This window comes from Loxodonta africana, chromosome 11 (assembly GCF_030014295.1).
Source record: "Loxodonta africana isolate mLoxAfr1 chromosome 11, mLoxAfr1.hap2, whole genome shotgun sequence".
NCBI classification, from domain to species: domain Eukaryota; kingdom Metazoa; phylum Chordata; class Mammalia; order Proboscidea; family Elephantidae; genus Loxodonta; species Loxodonta africana.
The window spans coordinates 102,588,323-102,613,252 of NC_087352.1; the positions used below are offsets into that span (position 1 = coordinate 102,588,323).

At 40.0% G+C, this 24,930-nt stretch overlaps 1 protein-coding gene across 7 annotated transcripts in view; it reads left to right on the forward strand.

Annotated features, from left to right (window-relative positions):
- Positions 1-24,930, forward strand: part of RAB31 (RAB31, member RAS oncogene family) — a 236,042-nt gene that overhangs the window by 90,402 nt on the left and 120,710 nt on the right. For all 7 annotated transcript variants that reach the window (XR_010323496.1, XR_010323495.1, XR_010323498.1 and 4 more), the window contains one exon: positions 15,457-15,538. Coding sequence is in view for 3 of the 7 variants with exons in the window: in XM_064294727.1 (XP_064150797.1) it covers positions 15,457-15,538 (82 nt within the window). In the remaining 4 variants the exon portion in view is untranslated. The remainder of the gene's footprint in view (positions 1-15,456; positions 15,539-24,930) is intronic.

Genomic DNA, 24,930 nt, shown 5'->3' on the forward strand with positions numbered 1-24,930 from the left:
CTTCTTTTACATAATAACGTCGCTGTTTCCCTGTTTTGAGTATTTTTTTTCCTTGACTTATTTTTGTGATTTCCATGTCTGGGTTGACATCTGATTGCTCTGTCCAGTGTTCTAGTCTTGGGTCAATACCTGATATTGATTTTCTAACCAAAGAACTCCCTTTAGTGTTTCTTGTAGTTTTAGTTTGGTTTTTTCAAATTCCCTAAACTTTTGTTTGTCTGGAAATGTCCTAATTTCACCTTCATATTTGAGAGATGGTTTTGTTGGATATATGATTCTTGGTTGGCAGTTTTTTCCTTCAGTACTTTATATAAGTCATGCCATTGCCTTCTTGCCCGCATGGTTTCTGCCAAGTAGCCTAAGCTTATTCTTATTGAGTCTCCTTTGTAGGTAACTTTTCGTTTATCCCTAGCTGCTCTTAAAATTCTCTCTTTATCTTTGGTTTTGGCAAGTTTGATTATAATATGTCTTGGTGACGTTCTTTTAAATATACCTTATGTGGAGCTCTATGAGCATCTTGGATAGATGTCTTCTTATCTTCCACGATATCAGGGAAGTTTTCTGCCAACAAATCTTCAACAATTCGCTCTGTATTTTCTTTTATTCCTCCCTGTTCTGGTACTCCAATCACTCGTAGGTTATTTCTTTTGATAGAGTCCCAAATGATTCTTAAGGTTTCTTCATTTTTTTAAACGATTTTTCTTCAAATATATTGATTTTTCTTCAAATATATTGGTGTCAAGTGCTTTATCTTCAAGGTCACCAATGCTGCGTTCCACTTGCTCAGTTCTGCTCCTCTGACTTTTTATTGAGTTGTCTAATTCTGTAATTTTATTGTTAATCTCCTGTATTTCTGATTGCTGTCTGTCTATGGATTCTTGCAGCTTAGTATGTTTTTCATTATTTTCTTGAATAACCTTTTTAATTTCTTCAACTGCCTTATCTGTTAGTTACTTGGCTTGCTCTGTGTATTGCCTGATCTCCTTTCTAATTTCCTTCCTGATGTGTTGAAGAGTTCTGTATATTAATATTTTGAATTCTGCGCCTGATAATTCCAGGAAGGCACCTTCATCCAGAAGTTCCCTTGATTCTTCGTTTTGAGAGCTTGTTGAGGCGATCATGGTCTTTTTCCTTTATGTGACTTGATACTGACTGTTTTCTCTGAGCCATCTATAAGTTATTGTTTTTGTTTATTTTATGTTTGCTTACTGTTTCCTAGCTTCTTGCTTTGTTTTGTTTTGATATGCCCAAATACGTTGCTTGAGTGAGCTAGCTGTATTATTTTCACTTTTGAAGCTTTGACGTCCTGTCACCAGATGGCTAGAGCTGTTATTGGGTATATCAGTCTAGGAGTCCATTCACTTTTCTTGTATGAATTCAGCTCAGGTGTCCAGATAGCTGATCATCAAGTGTGTGGTACAGGCTCTGTCTTACAGTCTTAGAGAGGCAGGGGTGTTTGGTGTAGGTAGCAGTATCTTGTTGCAGCGTGGGTTCACGCTCTGAACAAGGCAAGGGGCTGAGAATCGTCCCCCAAGTGTCTCCAAGGAAAGTGCGCCCCTCTTCTGTAGAGTGTACAGGTAGGGGGGTGGTTCTGCAGATGGGCCATGGGCACCCAATGTTTTTGGTTGTAAGGACTAGGAGATACAGTTATCCTTGAACCCTTGTCTCGGGTGGCAGGGTAACCTGAGTGGAGCCACCAGTCCTTAGGCCCCTGATGTGGGCAGGTGAGGACCCTGTTTAATAGGCAAAGTGGTGTGAAACATCAAACATCCACCTCTGCACCTCACAGCTGAAACAGTTATAGTCTGTCAACAAGGGCCTATTCTCCTGAAATAGGCCCACACAGGTCCATGCAGTAGGGAAATGTATTCAAAGGCCACGGACCGTTTATGCCTGGACAGGAGCCACTTCTGTCCTTAGCTCCCCAGGTAAGTGGAGCTGGTAAATTATCTTTTCCCCCAATTAACTCCAGGTTCTCAGCAGTGCCTATCTCAGGCCCAGGGAAATCAACAGCCACTGAAGCCGGCTAGGGGGCAGGGGGTGGGTGCGGTAAAATACGTGCAAATACTTAGCTTTTTCTGAGACCGCTGTTCTCTGGTTCCGGAGGTGTGGGTAGGCTATGCGGCTGGCTGCTTCTGCCTGTGGAATGTTCGGCTGAACGCTAGTACCAACCTGCCGCAGCCACTCCTTGGAATGGTGCTGAGGGCGCCCGGCAATTCAGGTCCGGTAACTCCTCTCCGGTTCTGAACCATCTCTTCATCCCCCTGCTTCTCAGTCCATTTTCTAACTTTGACTTTGATGTTCAGGGCCCTTAGTTTGTCTTAAATATAATTGTTTCACTTGTTTTTTCAGATCTTTGTCATAAGAGGGTTTGTAGGAAGTGTTTGGCTATTCCTCCTTCTTGGCCCTGACCCCTAAATGGTCTTTAAAACAGTGATTTAAAAAAAAATTTTTGTGGTGAAAATATACAAAAATCATCTCAACAATTTCTTCATGTGCAATTCAGTGAGATTAATTACATTCTTCAAGGTGTGCAACGATTCTTGCTATACTTTTCTAAATCATTTCACCACCGTTAACATAAATTCAGTGTCCCCTATGCAAAAACACCCTTTTCTCCGCTCTGTCCCACCTCTGATAACTACTACTAATCTTTGGTTTCTATAGATTTGCTTATTTCACATAAGTGAGATATCATTCAATATTTGTCATTTTGTGACTGACTTATTTCACTCAGCATGATGTTTTCAAGGTTCATCCATATAGTGGCATGCCTCAGGACTTCATTTTTCTTTATGGCTGTGTAGCATTCCATTATGTGTCTACACCACATTTTGTTTACCCATTTATCTGTAGATGGACATTTCAGTTTTTAAAGATTTTGGCTGTTGTGAAAAGTGCTGTAGTGAACACTGGTGTACAGGTGTCTGTCTGTGTTCCTGCCTTCATTTCTTCTGGGTGCATACCTAGGACTGGGATTGCTGGGTCATATGTCAGTTCTGTGTTCAACTTTTTAAAGAACCTCCAAACTGTTTTCCACAGTGGCTATACCATTTTACGTTCCCATCAGCAATGGATGAGGGTTCCAGTTTCTCCACAGCCTCACCAACACCTGTTTTTTTGATCATTGCCATTCCAATAGGAATGAGGTGGCATCTTACTGTAGTTTTGATTTGCATCAATGATGTTGAAAGCAATCTTTTTTTTTTTTTGTATTGTGCTTTAAGTGAAAGTTTACAGTTCAAGTCAGTTTCTCATACAAAAACTTATACACACATTGTTATGTGACCCTACTTGTTCTCCCTACAATGTGACTGCACACTCCCTCTCACCATCCTGCATTTCCCGTGTCCATTCAACTAGCTCCTGTCCCCCTCTTCTTACCATCTCACCTCCGGACAGGAGTTGCCCACATAATCTCAAGTGTCTGCTTGAGCTAAGAAGCACACTCTTCACCAGTATAATTTTATGTCTTACAGTCCGTCTAATCTTTGTCTGAAGAGTTGGCTTTGGGAATGATTTTAGTTTTGGGCTAACAGAGAGTCTGGGGGCCATGGCCTGTGGTGTCCCTCTAGTCTCAGTCAGACCATTAAGTCTGGTCTTTTTACGAGAATTTGGGGTCTGCATCCCACTGCTCTCCTGCTCCCTCAGGGGTTCTCTGTTGTGTTCCCTGTAAGGGCAGTCATTGGTTGTAGCTGGGCACCATCTAGCTCTTCTGGCCTCAGGCTGATGTAGCCTCTGGTTTATGTGGCCTTTTCTGCCTCTTCGGCTCGTAATTACCTTGTGTCCTTGGTGTTCTTCATTCACCTTTGATCCAGGTGGGTTGAGACCAATTGATGCATCTAAGAAGGCCGCTTGCTAGTGTTTAAGACCCCAGGCGCCTCACTCCAAGGTGGGATGCAGAATGTTTTCTTAATAGATTTTATTATGCCAATTGACTTAGATGTCCCCTGAAACCAAAAGTAATCATTTTTAATGGCTGTTTTCCTTTTTAAGGCAGTTAGGTTGTTTAAAACTTTTCACTTTTATAAATAATGCTATGGTTTCATCCTCAGGCAAATATACTTGTGTATATATCTGGTTATTCCTTTATGAAAGGCTAAATTTCTAGGAATGGAATTACGGGTAGTTCCCTACATACGGTGTATTCGCTGTGTAACAAACCGTGCTTAAGACTGTCCCTTTTCTTGTACATCTTGTTGTTATTAATATGCACTACATATAAAGTTGCATTGCATAATTTGCTGATGTTATCATTCTCAGATGTTCACTTGCAGATGTTCAATTTTATGATTTATTATTCTAAACACTACCATATAGATTTAGTTTTCTAAACTAAAGCAGCAGCTTCAATTACTTGGAAACATGGACCAAACGCTGATCCTTTTGCTAAAGTTGGTAGGCAGATTTGAGAAGTAGTGAGGTGTTATGATGCAATATATGAAGAAAAAAAGAAAAGGACCATAAGACAACTCTCACTAATTTCCTGACTAGAAAGGCTGTCCCCATTCAGAAGTATAATCCATATGATCCAGAACCTTCCGCAAATGGAGTTATTACTGCAGCTGACAAAATGCCAACATCATTCAACCAATTTTTTTTATGTATGTATATATTAAAATATACCTGAAAGTTTATATGTAATGTTTCTAACCCCCAAAGACAAAGATTGGATTTATAAAGACAACTGATAATAAAAGACAATAATGCTGAAAAATAAAAAAAAAAAAAAAAAAGAGAGAGAGAGATATTCAACTTAGGTCAGAACCAATTTAAAACAGAGTCATTGGAACCGAACTCCGTTGTGAGTTGGGGACTACCTGCGCTTAGTTAAAGGATAAAAACATGTTTAAGGCTCTTGCTGGATATTGCCTAATTGTTTTTCAGAAAACTTGTCCCTATTTTCCTATGAACTCACCAGCTATAGGTATTATTTTTAGAAATTGTATATATATGATATTCATTTTTTCTCTAAACATCAAACATAAGTATTTTCTCATACCTTAATTTTTTTTTCAGAAATTCAATTTTAGATGACCGTAATATTATATTGTATGTTCTGCTTTTTACTCACTTCATTCCTTGCTTTTTTCCTCTGGAGTCGATATTATGCTTAGCTCTTCCATTCTTATGTATTGCTTTTCCTGATATAGTTTGATTTCCCAATATAAAAATCTCTCAAAAAATTTCTCCTTTCTGGAATTTTGAGGAAATGTTCTCAAGCCCTTCTCCAAATCCCAGCTTCAGAAACGTAAATCTACCAGGACCACTTTCTAAGTGAAACATATAAATTTTGGGGAAGACAGCATAAATGGAGTACTTAGGAAAAGTTGAGTGGTTATCTTAAAGCTGGTGTGTATTTGATGGGTGGAATCTGGCTTATAGACATGTTTTGTTTAGCCTGCAGAGTGTTTTAAAAATTTTAAGCCAATATTGAGGAATCAGGAGATTTTCATATAATAAACTTGCATTTTTCACTTCCCTTGAAAAATCAGCCTTTCTGGCAGCACTGGGCCGGTAGACCCACATGGCAGTAACCAGCTGCAGTGGAGCAGCTGCTCCATTCGAGCGGGCAGGCCCCTCCACTCTATCACAGTTTCTACTATTTATTGTTACTCTAATTTTTATCAGTATTAATTTTATACCTAGCCCACTTTACCTCTGTAAATTCTCTGCCTGGTACTGTAGACCTTTCATTTCCTGCCTTTTCATAGCAGCGTTGTTGGCCTCTCATGGTCAGAGCAGTTAGTGGCTTATTTTAGCTGTACGCAGCCATTGAGAAGCAAACTTGATTCATACCAAGTGAGTCTAATCTTAAAGTCCACCTCTTCTTCCCACTATAATCACAGGCCATTGGGAAAAGACTAACGGGTTAATTCTTAGCATCTTCTGTGACTCACTGAAAAATCTTAGCTCTGCTACTCAAACAGATTTTGTTGGCATGTTGAAATATATGTGTCTGTCTCTGTGTAGTTCCACTTTAGCAAGGAAATTGTGTTACTTTTCTGCCAGATTTTGGATTCCACAGTTGATGAGGTCAGTTTACCATTGCAGATGCTGCCTCCCTCCACCTCTCCAGAAGGTAAAATATACTGGAAAAAAGAGGCCCAAGGTTCTCAAGCTGTAAAAAAAAAAAAAAAAAAAAAAGCCCAGCCAACCAAAAGATTTCAAAAATTGGTAGTCTTTCCCCTAGTGGAAAGGAATCAGGAACAGACAAGGTGTACACACGCACACACACGCTTGAAAAACAGTACCACTGTTACTAAGGGAAATTTGACAGGCATCCATTTCCTCCTTTGACCCTACGACAACCCCCTAGAGCATACACAGTAGGCATTGGCCCTGCTTTATAGGTGAGGACACTAAAGGACTTTGTAAGTGTCCTTCTATTCAGATTGACAGTGTGGGCCGCTGGACTCTATTCCTGACCATGTCACTAGTATTTCCTTTGATCAGGGACAGGCAGTCTTTTGGGGTTTCAGGTTTTTTCCCCTCGTTTGTAAAGTGAAAGAGTTGGACTAGGTATCTCCTGTGCTTGGTTTTTTGACTTTAAAAGCATGAACCTTATTTTTTAAGCCTGAGGAGAACTTTTTAAGGGCAGGGCTGCTGTCTTATTTACCCCTAGAATGTTTCGGGGAATGAGTGAAAATGTGGCTTAGATCAAGGTAAAAACAAAAACAAATAAACAAACAAAGAAAATACTGATATAATTGTCTACATAAAATTTAAAGACATCTTTAATGGAAAACACCATAAACAAATTTGTTGTTAGGTACCCTCAAGTCGATTGTGACTCTTAGCCACCCTCTGTACCAAAGAACGAAACACTGCCCAGTCCTGTGCCATCCTTAAAATTGTTGTTATGCTTGAGCCCATTGTTGCAGCCACTGTGCCAATCCATCTCTTTGAGGGTCTTCCTCTTTTCTGCTGACCCTGTACTCTGCCAAGCATGATGTCCTTCTCCAGGGACTGATCCCTCCTGATAACATGTCCAAAGTGTGTAAGACGCAGCCTCGCCATCCTTGCTTCTAAGGAGCATTCATCCAAGACAGATTTGTTCATTCTTTTGGCAGTCCATGGTATGTATATTCAATATTCTTCTCCAACACCACAGTTCAAAGGCGTCAATTCTTCTTTGGTTTTCCTTATTCAGTGTCCGGCTTTTGCATGATATGAGGTGATTGAAAATACCATGGCTTGAGTCAGGCCCACCTTAGTTCTCAAGGTGACACCTTTGCTTTTCAACACTTTGAAGAGGTCTTTTGCAGCTGATTTGCCCAATGCAGTGCATCTTTTGATTTCTTGACTGCTGCTTCCATGGGCATTGATTGTGGATCCAAGTAAAATGAAATCCTTGACAACTTCAACCTTTTCTGTTTATAGTGATGTTGCTCACTGGTCCAGTTGTGAGGATTTTTGTTTTCTTTATGTTGAGGTGTAATCCATGCTGAAGGCTGTAGTCTTTGATCTTCATCAGTAAGTGCTTCAAGTTCTCTTCACTTTCGGCAAGCAAGGTCATGTCATCTGCATAACACAGGTTGTTAATGAGTCTTCTTCCAATCCTGATACCCTGTTATTGTTCATCTAGTCCAGCTTCTCAGATTATTTGCTCAGCATACAGATTGAATAGGTAGGGTGAAAGGATACAACCCTGACACATGCCTTTCCTGACTTTAAACCACTCAGTATCCCCTTGTTCTGTCTGAACAACTGCCTCTTGATCTATATACGGGTTCCTCACGAGCACAATTAAGTGTTTGGAATTCCCATTCTTCGCAGTGTTATCCATAATTTGTTATGATCCACAGAGTCGAATGAATACCTTTGCATAGTTGATAAAACACAGGTAAATATCTTTCTGGTATCCTCTGCTTTCAGCCAGGATCCATCCATCTGACATCAGCAATGATATCCCTGGTTCCACTTCATCTTCCGAATCCAGCCTGAGTTTCTGGCAGTTCTCTGTCGATATACTGCTGCAGCCACTTTTGAGTGATCTTCAGCAAAATTTTGCTTGTGTGTGGTATTAATGATATTGATCAATAATTCCCACATTCGGTTGGATCACCTTTCTTGGGAACAGGCATAAATATGGATCTCTTCCAGTCAGTTGGCTGGGTCTTCCAAATTTCTTGGCATAGACTAGTGAGCACTTCCAGCATTGCATCCGTTTTTTGAAACATCTCAATTGATAGTCCATCAATGCCTGGAGCCTTGCTCTTCGCCAGTGCCTTCAGTGCAGCTTGTACTTCCTCCCTTAGCACTGTCGGTTCCTGATCATATGCTACCTCTTGAAATGGTTGAAAGTCAACTAGTTCTTCTTGGTATACTGACTCTGTATATTTCTTCCATCTTCTTTTGATACTTGCTGCGTCGTTTAATGTTTTCCTCATAGAATCCTTCACTATTGCAACTGGAGGCTTGAATTTTATCTTTGGTTCTTTCAGCTTGAGAAACGCCGAGCATGTTCTGCCTTTTGATTTTCCTTCTCCAGGTCTTTGCACATGTCATTATAATACTTTGTCTTCTCAAGCCGCCCTTTGAAATCATCTGTTCAGTTCTTTTACTTCATCATTTCTTCCTTTTGCTTTAGCTGTTCGACGTTCGAGGGCAAGTTTCAGAATCTCCTCTGACATCCATCTTGGTCTTTTCTTTCTTTCCTGTCTTTCCAATGGCCTCTTGCTTTCTTCATGGATGATGTCCTTGATGTCATTCCACAACTCATCTGGTCTTCGGTCACTAGTGTTCAATGCATCAAAACTATTCTTGAGATGGTCTCTAAATTCAGGTGGGATATACTCAATCAAGGTCATATTTTGGCTCTCGTGGACTTGCTCTGATTTTCTTCAGTTTCAGCTTGAACTTGCATATGAGCAGTTGATGGTCTGTTCCAGAGTCGTCCCTGGCCTTGCTCTGACTGATGATATTGAGCTTTTCCATCGTCTCTTTCCATAGACGTAGTCAATTTGACTCCTGTGTATTCCATCTGATAAGGTCCACGTGTATAGTCACCATTTATGTTGGTGAAAAAAGGTATTTGCAATGAAGAAGTCGCTGGTCCTGCAAAATTCTGTCCTTTGATCTCTGGCATTATTTCTAACACCGAGGTCATGTTTTCCAACTACCGGTCCTTCTTCTTTGTTTCCAACTTTCCCATTCCAGTCACCAGTAGTTATCAATGCATCCTGACTGCACGTTTGACCAATTTCAGACTGCATAAGCTGATAAAAATCTTCAATTTGTCCATCTTTGGCCTTCGTGGTTGGGGCGTAAATTTGAATAATAGTTGTATGAACTGGTCTTCCTTGTAGGTGTATGGATGTTATCCTATCACTGACTATGTTGTACTTCGGGATAGACCTTGAAATGTTCTTGTTGATGATGAATGCAACTCCGTTCCTCTTCAAGTTGTCATTCCCAGTATAGTAGACTGTATGATTGTTCTGTTCAAAATGGCCAACACCAGTCCATTTCAGCTCATTAATGCCTAGGATATTGATGTTTACGCATTCCATTTCATTTTTGACAATTTGTAATTTTCCTAGATTCATACTTTGTGCATTCCAGGTTCTGATTATTAATGGATGTTTGCAGCTGTTTCTTCTCATTTTGAGTCGTGCCACATCAGTAAATGAAGGTCCCGAAAGCTTTACTCACCCACATCATTAAGGTCTACTCTATTTTGAGGAGGCAGCTCTTTCCCAGTCATGTTTTAAGTGCCTTCCAACCTGGGGGGCTCGTCTCTTGGCACTATATCAGTGTTCTTCTCCTATTCATAAGGTTTTCACTGGATAATTCTTTTTCAGAAGTAGACTGCCAGGTCCTTCGTCCTAGTCTGTCTTAGTCTGGAGGCTCAGCTGAAGCCCGTCATCCATGGGTGACCCTGCTGGTATCTGAATACTGGTGACGTAGCTTCCAGCATCACAGCAACATGCAAGCCACCACAGTATGTCAAACTGAGAGACACGTGGGGGTAAACAAACAAAAAAAGTGGAGTAAACAAAGTTATTTTTTTTTAAACGAAGTTACTAAAGGGCAAATGTTAAACTGGAAAAATATTATTTAAAATATGTTTTTACAAAGAGTTTAAAATATTCTTAAGAAATAAGAAAAGGATGAATACCCCAATAGAAAAGTGGGCAAAGATCATGAGGTAGAGATTTACAAAAGAAAAATACACGTGAAGAATAAGTACTAAAAAGATGCTCAAATGTAAAATAAACAAAATAAATAAAAACAGAAATGAGATATCACTTATACCTATCATATTGGAAAAAGTTGGAAAGATTGGTTGGGGAAAAGGCTGCCTCATTCGCTGCCAGGAGTGAGTAGGTTGGTACAACTTACTACTTGGCATTTATAGCAAAAGGGGAGCATGTCTGTGTGATGTACAGTTTCATCTTAGAAAAATAATAGAGAGATACTCAGATTTGTCATGAGTAAGCTCATTTAGTTTATTGCAAGGTAGTCATGGCAAGTCACCCAAATCAGACTTCACAACATTCATTTAGAACCAGAGACTCAGCATACACAATTACAATTACAGTGTTGCTCAATGGTTAGAGTCCAGCTCTTTAGATTTCAGGCACTTCCATTTAACCAGAAGTTTGAGGAGGAAGGCTTGACTCCGGTGACCAGCAGGCAGAGGCTCAGCAGGCTGTCGGTGTTCAGAGAGAGTAAGAGATTAGAGAAAGATCCCTTTGCGCCTGCATTCTCTCAGAGAGTGAGCAAAACTTCAGGGTTTATATATGAAATTCTCACCTTGGCCTCACACGGTGTAAGGTCCACTGTGACGTCAAAGACTAGTATTTTATGTCTTTTCTCCTGGGTTATAGATTAGCCAAGTATCACATTTTTTCTTCAAGCTTAGACATTAGGGAGGTTGTTTAGACTTATGTCTTAAGGCTAGTTTACAAAGATTAACTATGTTATGTCTTCTTTTATCACAGAATGCTAGGTCAAAGTAATCTTAAAGGTTGTTGACCACATTCTTCACATACTTCACGTGCTTCTATGTCTAAGTTCCTAAGTTTTGAAAATAACTTTCTAATGGCTTACAGGTCTCTAATGATTTATAGTTAATGTTAGAGGGCCTCACAAAGATGCACTTATTTCTGTTTCTAAGTTCATATTATGAATGCTTATACATATGTATTTTGAAAGCATAATAGTGACATACCTTTTGGGATTTGAGAGCATACGGAACAGTCTGCTTCTAAGAACTGAGCTTGAGGAAATAGTCTTAGTCATCTAGTGCTGCTGTAACAGAAATACCACAAGTGGATGCCTTTAACAAACAGAAATTTATTTTCTCACTGTTTAGGATGCTAGAAGTCCAAATTCGGGACACTGGCTCTACGGGAGGGTTTTCTCTCTCTTTCGGCTCTGGGGAAAGGTCCTTGTCTCTTCAGCTTGTTTTCTGGTTCCTTGGAGATCTCCATGTAGCTTAGCATCAGTCTTTCCCCATCTCTGCTCACTTGCTCAAAAGAGATAGACTCAAGACACACCCTACACTAATCCTGACTCATTAACGTAACAAAGACAACCCATTCTCAAATGGGATTATAACCACAGGCATAGAGGTTAGGATTTATGACGTATATTTGTGGAGCACAATTCAGTCTGTAACATAGTTGTACAAGGACAAAAAGATTTAAGTGCAAGAATATTCATTGAATCTTTGTCATAATAGTGAAACATAGGTAACCAAAATGTCTTTCAACAGGGTGTTGAATAAATCCAAAAGGTGGTATATAATATCAAGCCATTTTAGATAATGATATTGAGCTACTTTGATAGAAATGGAAAGATGTCCATGATATTATTAATTGGGGAAAATGCAGAATTCATGCATAGTACAATAAATTTTGGGGGTTAAAGCTGTATAGAAATTATTTAAAAGGACATATACCAACTTATTAGCAGTAACTGACTAGATGAAATTATGAATGATTTTTGCTTGTTTTGTTTATTTTCAATATCTCTTTTGTGAAGTACATATGTTGCTTTTATAATGGTAAAAGTAGTATGTTTGCACTTATCAGTAGTCTGAGATTTATATCACTTTTAAAGAAATAAAATGTCATGGAACACCCATTGGTGAAATTCAGGGGTACGCAGACTTGGATGAGAAAACAGTTACATGCTGATTGTGCCTGACCTTAACGGAAATTCAGCATTTTCTTCCTCCATGAAGGGAGGTGACAAGCCACAGCCAATGAATCAGAGGCACTTTCTGATCATGTTACGGTGCCGAGCCAGCTCGGAGAGAAGTCTGAGCTCCTCTCTGTGGGAAATGATGGTCACCATCAGACCTACCATTGGCTCTTGCTAATTAATTAACGGCTTAATAAAGACACACATCTCTCAGTATATCATAGATTTATTTGTTAATACTTGATAGTTGCACTTCAAGATAATTGGTTTCCTTTGCAGCCCTGTGTATTTAATTTTATGCATTTAAAAATGTTATTCTGAATGTGATTAATGTGACTGTATTGTACACTTTGTTGTTGTTAGGTGCCGTTGAGTTGGTTCTGACTGATAGTGACCCTATGTACAACAGAACAAAACACTGCCTGGTCCTGTGCCATCCTCAAAATCCTTGCTATGTTTGAGCCCATTGTTGCAATCACTGAGTCAGTCCATCTCATTGAGGGCCTTCCTCTTTTTTTTTGCTGACAGTACCAAGCATGCTGTCCATCTCCAGGGACTGGTCTCTCCTGATAACATGTCCAAAGTACTTGAGATGAAGTCTTGCCATCCTTGCTTCTAAGGAGCATTCTGGCAGTACTTCTTCCAAGACACATTGTTCGTTTTTCTGAGTCCATGGTATATTCAATATTCTCCATCAACACTGTAATTCAAAGGCATCGACTCTTCTTCGGTCTTCCTTGGTAATTGTCCATTTTTTGCATGCATATGAGTCGATTGAAAATACCATGGCTTGGGTCAGGTGCACCTTAGTCCTCAAAGTGACATCTTTGCTTTTTAACACTTCAAAGAGTTCTTTTGCAGCAGATTTGCCTGCCCAATGCTCTATGTCACTTGATTTCTTGACTGCTGGTTCCATAGGTGTTGATTATGGATACAAGTAAAATGAAACCCTTGACAACTTCAGTATTTTCTCCATTTATCATGATGTTGTTTATTGGTCCAGTTGTGAGGATTTTTTTCTTCATGTTGAGATGTGGTCTTTGATCTGAGTAAGTGCCTCCAATCCTGTTCACTTTCAGCAAGCAAGGCTGTGTCATCTGCGTTTCACAGGTTGTTAACGAGTCTTCCTCCAATCCTGATGCCATGTTCTTCTTCATATAGTCCAGCTTTGGGGATTATTTGCTCAGCATACAGACTGAATAAGTATGGTGAAAACATACAACCCCGACACACACCTTTCCTGATTTTAAACCATGCAGTATCCCCTTGTTCTGTTCGAATGACTGCCTCGTGGTCTATCTACAGGTTCCTCATGAACACAATTAAGTGTTCTGAAATTCCCATTTTTTGCAACGCTATCCGTAATTTGTTATGATCCACACAGTCAAATGCCTTTGCGTAGTCAATAAGACACAAGTAAACTTTCTGGTATTCTTTCTGCCAAGATCAATCTGATTGCATGCTTTAAAATGGCTAAAATAGCAAATTTTTGTCATCTGTATTGTACCACAATAAAATTTTAAAAAGAAAAAAAAATCACAGAGCAGATGTGGTTTTGATAATATTGGATAATATCACTTAGAAAAATACTTAGAATTTCTGCTTAGTGCAAGTGTAGGCTGATTATTTGAACTTTCTGGTTATGAATATTTGGTGCGTGTGGTGGTGTTGGTGTGGGAACTTTACCCCTAAAAACTTCAGTATGCATCTCCTGAGAATAAAAACATTATTACACCTGGAAAATCAATTTTGACTTGATGATATTACCTGACATACAGTCCAAGTTTAAGTTTCCCCAATTGTCCTCAAAATGTGGAGTCCCTGGGTGGCAGAAATGATTAAACACTCAACTACTAGCTGAAAGGTTGGCGGTTTGAACCTACCTTAAGGCCCCTTGGAAGAAAGTCCTGGTGATCTGCTTCCTAAAGGCCACAGCTTGAAAACCCTGTGGAACAGTTCTGTTCTGCACACATGGGTTTGCTGTGAGTCGGAATCAACTTGACAGCAACTAACACAACCACCACCTCAAAATGTCTCTTAAAAGCTTACCCCCTCCGCTAGTCCAGGATCCAGTCAAGGTTCATCCATTGCATTTGGTTGTTTTGTCTCTTTCCTCTCTCTTAATCTAGATTCTAGAACAATCTCCCTGCCTTTTGTTCTGTTTTTCACAGCATTGACTTATTTGAAGCATTCAGGCTAGCTGTCTTATAGAATGTTCTGCATTCTAGATCTGCCCGGTTGTTTCCTCATGGTTAAGTTCCAATTAAACATTGTGGCAAGAATGCTGCACAGGTGGCCTATGTTCCCTAACCATTACATCACAGGGCTTATACGAGGAAACCTGTAGAAGCTGGGACCTGTGTAAGGTGGAAATCTGTCAGAGGAGGAAAACTCAAATATTTTCCACTAATAGAGAGCGATAGAGAAGTGGTAAGACTGCACCCTGTCAACAGTGGAAAACATGCAAGACCTGGGAAAACAAGGCAGTGCCGTCGAGTTCCGATCTCACAGGTTTCACTGTATTATCAGATTATCTCACTCTTGGAAGATGCTTGTTATTTTTAATGAATGGGAAGCTCAGTCTCACAGAAGAAAATTTCAGGATATTAAACGTTCCTTTTACTGGACTTTTTACATGTTTCATGCGCACAAAGAATAGGCTTATTAAGAGGATAAAGGCAAAAAATAAAATGTCATCAAGTATTTCATGATCTTCTGAGAATCTCAAATCCTTCCTTTTTTATGGAGAAAGCATAAATATTTGTTCAGTTGCCAGTCTTTATCCCTGCATTTATAAAAGTAGGCTGGGAATTACAGCATTCTGCTAGTTGCTTTACGTATTGGTTTTTTATCGCCCAAACAAAAATAACCTGGGAAATATGTAAGGCTGTGTTCTGTTTGTGGCATTCTGAAGCCAAAACCGGAACACCTAAACCTACCAGCTGTCCTTCGTACTCTTAACTGTTGGAATAACTTTTCAAAACCTAAGGACATATTCTTTCCTGACATCTGGGGAGTATTAGAACAATTAAAGCTAAATGTATTTGGAGATGTTTTCTCGAAGTATCTTTGCTTTTTTTCCTAAACCTTCAGTTGGACTAACAGAAAATCCAGAGTTTTTTTTGTGTTTTGTTTTTTTTGGGTGACATGACTTTGTCAGCCCTTCTTTCTCTTAGTGGCTCTCTGAGAATAAGAGATTTCGGAGTCCCGCTGAAGCATAAAGTTAACTTGTTTGAACAGGGATCTTTGTGATGACTGTAGGTAGTAACTAGTAATACGGAGCTGTTGACTCTTTTTCAGGGCATCTTTTATGACTAAAACTGTGCCTTGTGGAAATGAGCTTCATAAGTTCCTCATCTGGGACACTGCCGGCCAGGAGCGGGTAAGTACATGCCCACGTTGGCTTTCTAGAGAAAATACGGAGTTCAGTTTCTGAAGATCTCCTTGTGTTATGCAAGATTATTGGTTGCAAGTGACAGAGACCCAGGTTAAAATAAATTAAGCGAAAAAGGAAATGTATTCTTCAGCTATACGAAGATCTAAGGGGTACCTATCGAGTCAGGGCTGAGTTCAAGTCCTCAGACTATATTGTCAGAGGCACCTGTCTCTTTATTCCTATCTCTTTGCTTGCTTGCTTCTAGATTGGCTCCATTTTAGGCAGGCCCGCTCCCTGCTCCCCACAGGTGCCAAGGATGGCCCCATGAGCAGCTCCAGGCTGTGTTCTGCCACCTTAGCAGCCCCACAAAGGAGAGTACCTCTTTCCCACATGTTGCAGCACAAGTCTCAGCACTTTTGGGTTTTCATTGGCCTAGTTTGTGTCACGTGCTCGCCCTTAAACTTAATGCTATACAAGGTTTCGGGGGAACCTGGCGCTCCACCTGAGTGTGCTGGGTAGTATGCTGACCCCTAGAGGTAGGGGGCAGTATCAGCCCCACCTGGACCACAGTGGCGGAAGGTCAGCTTAGTCTCCAAGGAAAACCTTAGTTCTCTAACTAGAAGATGAGAATGGATGATGGATTACCAGGAACAACAGATGACTTCTCTCTTCTTAATTCATTTTATATGCTGGAAATATGCAGAAGATATTTATTTAAGAAACCTGTGTCTTCAGATTTTAAAAAGTGGAATAATGCATACCAACACAAACTGTATCAGGGTATTTGCATAACTAGAGTAGACATCATCAGGATGGGGAGGGATGGCTAGGATGAAGGAGGCACATAACCAACACTTGTCTTCACAAAGAGTTTTCAGCCTCATCCAAACTTTTATCAGAGCTGGTAACTATGTAGAATTGGTTGAACTTCCTCTCCTCTGAGGCAAGCTCAAATGCCACTTTCTTTAGTGACCCTTTTAGAATTTCAGCACTCCTTTGTTTTCCCACCCTACTCTACTTACTTCCTGTCCTCCTAGCAGCCTCATTTTTCTTCATCACTCTCTCACCTTCTAATATACTGTTTAATTCATTTAGTGGTTCTGTTTCTTGTCTGTCTCTCCAAGAAGAAAGAGTCCGGGGTTCAGGATAATTAGTAATTTTAATTATCAGCTCCTAACTCATCAAGTATTTGCTTATATAATTTTCATTTCATATAAATCCCCTTCTAAATAAAACTTTGACAAGTTCCAGCATTTGCAGATTAAAACATTTTAAAGAATTTTTTATTTTAAATAGGATGAATCTTTTGGCTTACAGATGCTAACGTGGTTACAATGCCTCCTATCTTGCTGCTAAATTGAAAGACAGACGTTTTCACACATAAAGTCACTGCCTGGAGCAACTTTTTACCTGGGTCTACCTTTGGAAATATGACAGATTCAAGGAAGACAATGTTTAGGGATTTTACATCTGGACATACTTGTAGTTGATCTGCTTGTAATTGTTCTGCTGAATTTCTGCTGGTTTTTTTATTTACACTTAGGCAGAGAGATTTTCTTGCTCCCCTTTTTACTTCTGGCCACAAAACTAGTTGGTTTTCAGCTGCTTTTAATGAGCATAATACATCAATTTGCAAGTAGCTGACTTAGCATCAGTAGCAGCGATACTACCCACTGGTGTTTCCTGAGTGCGTGCTTTTCCGTCTGCTGTTCCGAGCGCCTTATGTGTGTCATATTCTTCTCAGCAACAACACGAAGTAGGGACTGTCATTATCCCCAGGTACAGACGAATTCACTGAGCCACAGAGTGGTGAGTAACTTGCTCAAGATTACACACCTAATAAGGCGTTAAGCTGAGATCTGAATCCAGCCGTCTGGATCCTGAGCTTCATAGTTGTGTTCTGATAAGAAAAATAAAACAGAAGCCATACAGTTGATCATTCTAAATCCCATCACCCAGGTATTTCCACTATTGACAATAGATGGTCATTCTTCAGATATCTATGTGTGTTGATAATTGTGTATCAATGGGATCATGATACTTTTATAATCTGCTGTTTTCACTTGGGAAACCCTGGTGGCGTAGTGGTTAAGTGCTATGGCTGCTAACCAAAGGGTCAGCAGTTTGAATCCGCCAGGCACTCCTTGGAAGCTCTATGGGGCAGTTCTATTCTGTCCTATAGGGTCACTGTGAGTCAGAATCGACTCCACGACACAGGGTATTTTCACTTGATAACACAGTGTTGATAAGGGGCAGTTTCTTTGTGATCTAAACAGAGTATTTGTCACTTACCTATTCCAACTTAGCTTTCAAGGGATTGACTCCTTTAGAAGAAATTTGGTACTGTGCTAAAATGACTATTGTACTTTGCAGTTTGACCCACTTATCATCTCAAAGCAAATTATTTTTATTGCTTTTCCAAAAATTTGACCTGTCTGTAATTTTTAAAAGCACTAGTATTATATGTACAAGGTGTAACTCCATTGTAGTGATACTTTTTCTTTATGTTTCTGGAAAAGAGAGATTTAGTTTTGGAAAACACTTTCAGGTAAATGCTATTGAGAACCTAGGTGATGATTATGGCGATTGTGGAGCAATATTTACAAGGCCTTTTGGCCGTCTGACCTCTAATCCTTGAAGTACTGGGTTAGCGATCCTCAGGTTGTCCTTGTCTGAGTCTCCAGTAATCTCTTCAGCAATGGCAGTTTTTCAGTCATTTGGGCAACTTGTCACCAGCCTTAATTGTGCTTGGAATGATGTCGCCTAATGTTTGAGCTAAAAATAAGACCCCCTGCTGTTTTTCTGCCTATTTCAGTTCATTCTGTCTCATTAATTACTGGAGTCTTGGATTTTATTGTCCCTCCTTATCTTTGTAGAAGTCTGCTCCTGTTTGCTTTAGTTTTCATAATTTTGAGCAATCTCTTTGGATTTATGATTTGACAATATAAAGGCACATATTTTTGTGTCCTCAAAGGGGGATACTGTGTTGCATGTATTAGTTACTCAGTATGTATTTGTTTCTAGGCTGATTGAACCAAGTTCTGCCTAGCACACAGCATTCCAGTTAATGCCCTATTCATTGCCCAGTACTAATTCTGTATTTTGTTGGTTGTACCAATTCATACTTTTGAAAAACTACTTTCCCTCTGAGCACTGGAAATATAAAAGCATCCTCCTCCTCCTCCTTCCTCTCTGTGTATGAGCGAGGACTCATTCTTGACATGCTGTTTGAATTTGGCATTCATTCAACCATATATGGTGGACGTATGTATGTGGTCTCATACTTTCAGTGGTTATATGTAATCCATAGAGTGCCTGTGTTAAAAAATTTGTTTTTGTTTAACCATTTTCCAATCGATGTTAAATTCAATTTGTTAGAAGCTTAACATTTTCAAAATTTGTGCATTCAGTTTGTTGTGGCTCTGCAGAGGGATGTGAGAGGAGCAAGATCCATTGGTTTGCCATGTTGTAGCGTCAGTGCAGGCTGTGTGGGATTGTTATCCTGTTCTCTGTGAAGGCCGTTATTCCGGTTTCTGCTTGACACTGAGCTAGGAAGAAAACACAGTGGGTCCTCCCATCGCTCGCTCACCTTCTAATCTACTGTTTAATTTATTTAGTGATTCTGTTCCTTGTCTGTCTCTCCAAGAAGTGAGAATCCAGAGTTTAGGATAATTCATAATTTTAATTAGCAGCCCCTGACTAATCAATTGTTTACCTATGTAAGTTTCATGTCCTGTAAATCCCCTTTTAAAACACCTTCTAAAGGAGACACCTTTGGAGGCGTGTAAGCAGGAACTGCACCCCGTAGTAGTCCATGGAAGAGAAAGGAATTTATCTGCCCAGCTCCTTCCTCCTGTCTCCTGTAGGTCAGTGTTTGTGGTGGGTAGGGAAGACTTATGTCCTAATATATCAACAAATCATTCTTTTCCACCAAGATTCCTTTTGATTTCCTTCTGTGTTTTTCGACTTAAATTGAGGAAAATAATACCTGTTTTATTTATCTATTTAATATACTATTAAAAATGTCTTATAGGAAATGGAATCATTTTCTGTGTATGTGTGCTTTCAAATCGCTCAGTTTCTTCTTTAAACACAATCACAATCCATAGGATAGCTACATTGAAAATGTCAATGTCTTGGAGGAATTCTAGGCGTCATTATCTTGTTCTGATTCATCAGAGCAACATCATTCTAAGAATCTAACATTGAAAGATTTTCTTATGTGCTAATATAATCTTAACCTTTCATGTTGCTTGAAGTAAGTGTTATAACTGTCTGTCTCTCCTAACAGACTGCCTAAATCATGGTGGTTGTGCATTTTAAATTGTGGTTTCAAATGAACCGTAGTCACCAATTCCACAAAGGCTAAATGATGGTTTTGTTATTAGGATAAAAACTCGGTGTTACTGGACAAACACATCTGAGTTGAACAGATTAACTTCTGAAATCAAACTCACTATTTTATACTTTATACAGATGAAATTGAAGAATATGTGTATAGACTGAAAAATAGCCTTCCCTGTCCCCAGTATCTAGCAGGAATTATGTGGCATTGAACATAATGGTAAAAATGACATTATGGAAAAGAGTCACATAGCAAATGATATAATTTACTACTACTATCCTTTTTCTGTTTTTTAATTTGGTAAAACATTGAAAATGAAAGAAATGCGAAGTATGAACAATTGAATGACACTATGTGGGACTGACAAGGAGTCCTGGTGATGTAAAGGTTAAGCGCTTGGCTGTTAACCAAAAGGTTGGCGAATTGAACTCACTCAGCAGCTCCATGGAAGAAAGACCTAGTGATCTGCTCCCATGAAGATAACAGCACAGAAAACCCTATGGGTCAGTCTGCTCTGTTACGTGGGGTTGCAATGAGTCAAAATTCGACTCCACGGCACCCCTCAATGACAACTACACCGCAGGACTGAGTAAGCTGATTTTATCCATATAGGATTGAACTAGCTTAAAATTCTAAGTACCATCTTAAATAAACAAGATTTTATTTAGAATTCAGAACCTTTCATCTTGAAAATTGGCATATGGCTGAGTATGTTCATTCTTTTTATTTTAAATAATCGTATGTGTACAGAAAAGTTGCAAACATGGCTCAGGGACTCTAGCTGAGGTGCTTCAGCCTGGGAACTGTACGTTGGCTTGTGGGGCTCTGCTCCTTATGTGTTCATTCTGGGGCTGGAGCGGCAGCTCTCTGGGGAATGCTCTTCTCATGGCGGTGCAGAAACACAAGAGGGCAAGGGAGCGACAGGAGGTCTCTCAAGGCCTAGGTTTAGAAGAGCACTTCCACGTACATTCCATTGGCCAAAGCAAATTACATGACTTAGCTCAAAGTCAAGAGGTGGAAAAGACACTTGACCTTTAGTGAGAGGAACTGAAAAGTTGTATTGACCTAAATAGGGCATGGATTCATGCAAGAGGGAAGGACTGGTGCTAAGAGTTCAGTCTGCAGGCCCCTGTTGGGCTTCTCTTACTTGGAGGGCCAACTTCTTCCACCGTGAGACTTTTTCAGACATCTCCCCTCCATCTTTCCCCACCGAGCTTTGCTTTTACACAGTCTATGAAATTCCAGCCAAAGCCAAATTCCTGATTTACCTTTTTAAAAACCTGAAACTGTACAGATTGGAGCCCTGGTGGCCCAGTGGTTAAGAGTTCTGTTGCTGACAGAAAGGTGGGCAGTTTGAATCCACCAACTGTGCCTTGGAAACCCTATGGGGCAGTTCTACTCTGTCCTGTAGGGTCTCTCTGAGCCGGAATCGACTTGAGGCAACGGGTTTTGTTGTTGTTGTTGTTGTTGAGGTAATGTTTGACTTTCTACTTAATTACTACCTCTTGACTGAGGTGGATCCCTCTCCATGTTGGAAAATGGTTTATAAAAAGATCCCAACGAAGTAGCTATAGTTGTGGAATTTAGTCTTTCCTTTTTCCTTGGCAAGGGAACTCTTTCCTGTTCATGTCCTCACCCATTCTAGACAAAGCTTTGGACTTGTGAGCTTTTTTTTTTTTTAATGGCACTTTAGATAAAAGTGTACAGAGCAAACTAGTTCTTCATTAAAGTTAGTACACATATTGTTTTATGACATTGGCTAACAGCCCCACCATATGTCAACACTCTCCCTTGACCTTGGATTCCCATTACCAGCTCTCTTGTCCCCTCCTGCCTTCCAGTCCTTGCCCCTGGGCTGGTGTGCCCCTTTAGCCTCGTTTTGTTTTATGGGCCTGTCGAATTCCCAGCTGAAGGGTGAACCTTGGGAGTGACTTCAGTATTGAGCTAAAAGGGTGTCCAGGAGTCATACTCTCAGAGTTTCTCCAGTCTCTCTCAGGCCAGCAAGTCAGATCTTTCTTTTTGAGTTAGAATTTTGTTCTACACTTTTCTCCAGCTCTGCCCGGGACCCTCTATTGTGATCCCTGTCAGAGCTGGGTACCATCTAGTTGTACTAGACTCAGTCTCGTGGAGGCAGTGGTAGATGTGGCCCATTAGTCCTTTGGACTAATCTTTCCCTTGTGTCTTTAGTTTTCTTCATTCTCCCTTGCTCCTGAAGGGGTGAGACCACTGAAGGGTCTTAGGTGGCTGCTCACAGGCCTTTAAGACCCCAGATGCTACTCACCAAAGTAGAATGTAGAACACTTTCTCTGTAAACTGTGTAATGCCAATTGAGCCAGATGTTCCCAGAGACCATGGTCCCCACAGCCCTCAGCCCAGCAGTTCGGCCCCTCAAGAAGTTTGGATGTGTTTATGGAGCTTCCATGACCCTGCCTTGTACATGTTGTGCTGGCTTCCTCAGTATTGTATACTGTTTTACTCTTCACCAAAGCCACCACCCATCAGTTGTCTATTTAGTGTTTTTCCATCCCCACCCCTCAGCTCCCTTGTAACCATCAAAGACCATTTCTTTTTGTGTGCAAACCTCATGAGTGTTTACAGTAGTGGTCTCATACAATATTTGTCCTTTTGTGATTGACTTATTTCATTAAGCATAATGCCCTCCAGATTCATCCATGTTATGAGATGCTTCACGGATTCATCATTGTTCTTTATCATTGCATAAGCTTTTGTCTGAATGTTCGGTAGAATTCTCCAGTGAAACCGTCTGGGCCAGGGCTTTTTTTTGTTGTCATTTTTTTTCTTTCTAATTACCTTTTCAATCTCTTGATATGGGTCTGTTCAGATTTTCATCATCATTATGTGTTAGTTTGAGTAGGTAATGTGTTTATAAAAATTTGTCCATTTCCTCTGGGTTTTTAAATTTGTTGGAATATATGTTTTCATAATACTCTGTTATGATCCTTTTTATTTCAGTTGAGTCTGTTGTAATGTCCCCCATTTTATTTCTTATTTGGGTTATTTATGTCTTCTCCTATTTTTCTTTTGTCAGTTTGGCCAGTGGTTTGTCGATTTTGTTGATCCTTTCAAAGAACCAACTTTTAGTTTTGTTGATTCTTTCTATTGTTTTTCTATTCTCTATTTCATTTATTTCTGCCTGATCTTTATTATTTCCTTTCTTCTGGTGGCTGTAGGCTTCTTTTGCTGTTCTCTTTCTATTTGTTCAAGTTGTGTAGCTAATGTTTTGATTTTGTCCTTTTCTTCTTCTTTTTTTTTTTTAATAATTTTTATTGTGTTTTAACTGAAAGTTTACAAATCAAGTCAGTCTCTCACATATAAGCTTATATACACCTTACTCCATACTCCCACTTACTCTCCCCCAATGAGTCAGCCCGCTCCCTCTTTCCAGTCTCTCCCTTTGTGACCGTTTTGGCAGTTTCTAACCCTCTCTACCCTCCCATCTCCCCTCCAGACAGGAGATACCAATACAGTCTTGAGTGTCTACCTGATACAAGTGGCTCACTCTTCATCGGCATCTCTCTCCAACCCATAGTCCAGTCCCTTCCATGTCTGATGAGTTGTCTTCGGGAATGGTTCCTGTCCCGGGCCAACAGAAGGTTTGGGGACCATGACCACCGGGATTCTTCTAGTCTCAGGCAGACCATTAAGTCTGGTCTTTTTATGAGAATTTGGGGTCTGCATCCCACTGTTCTCCTGCTCCCTCAGGGGTTCTCTGTTGTGCTCCCTGTCAGGGCAGTCATTGGTTGTGGCCAGGCACCATCTAGTTCTTCTGGTCTCAGAGTGATGTAAGTCTCTAGTTCATGTGGCCCTTTCTATTTCGGGGTCATAGTTATCGTGTGACCTTGGTGTTCTTCATTCTCCTGTGATCCAGGCGGGTTGAAACCAATTGATGCATCTTAGATGGCCACTTGTTAGCATTTAAGACTCCAGACGCCACACTCTAGAGTGGGATGCAGAGTGTTTTCATAATAGAATTATTTTGCCAATCGACTTAGAAGTCATCTTAAGCCATAGTTGCCAAACCCCCGCCCTTGCTTCGCTCACCTTCGAAGCATTCAGTTTATCCCAGAAACTTCTTTGCTTTTGGTCCAGTCCAATTGAGCTGACCTTCCCTGTATTGAGTATTGTTCTTCCCTTGACCTAAAGTAGTTCTTATCTACTAATTAATCAGTAAATAACCCTCTCCCACCCTCCCTCCCTCCCCACTCTTGTAGCCACAAAGAATGTGTTCTTCTCAGTTTATACTGTTTCTCAAGATCTTATAATAGTGGTCTTACACAATATTTGTCCTTTTGCATCTAACTAATTTCACTCAGCATAATGCCTTCCAGGTTCCTCCATGTTATGAAATGTTTCACAGATTCATCACTGTTCTTTATCGATGCGTAGTATTCCATTGTGTAAGTATTCCATAATTTATTTATCCATTCATCCGTTGATGGACACCTTGGTTGCTTCCAGCTTTTTGCTATCGTAAACAGTGCTGCAATAAACATGGGTGTGCATGTATCTGTTCGTGTAAAGGCTCTTATTTCTCTAGGATATATTCCAAGGAGTGGGATTTCTGGGTTGTATGGTAGTTCTATTTCTAACTTTTTAAGAAAACGCCAGAGAGATTTCCAAAGTGGTTGACCATTTTACATTCCCACCAGCACTGTATAAGAGTTCCAACCTCTCTGCAGCCTCTCCAACATTTATTATTTTATGTTTTTTGGATTAATGCCAGCCTTGTTGGAGTGAGATGGAATCTCATCGTAGTTTTAATTTGCATTTCTCTAATGGCTAATGATCAAAAGCATTTTCTCATGTATCTGTCAGCTGCCTGAATATCTTCTTTAGTGAAGTGCTTGTTCATATCCTTTGCCCACTTTTTGATTGGGTTGTTTGTCTTTTTGTGGTTGAGTTTTAACAGAATCATATAGATTTTAGAGATCAGGCCCTGGTTGGAGATGTCATAGCTGAAAATTTTTTCCCAATCTATAGGTGGTCTTTTTACTCTTTTGGTGAAGTCTTTAGATGAGCATAGGTGTTTGAT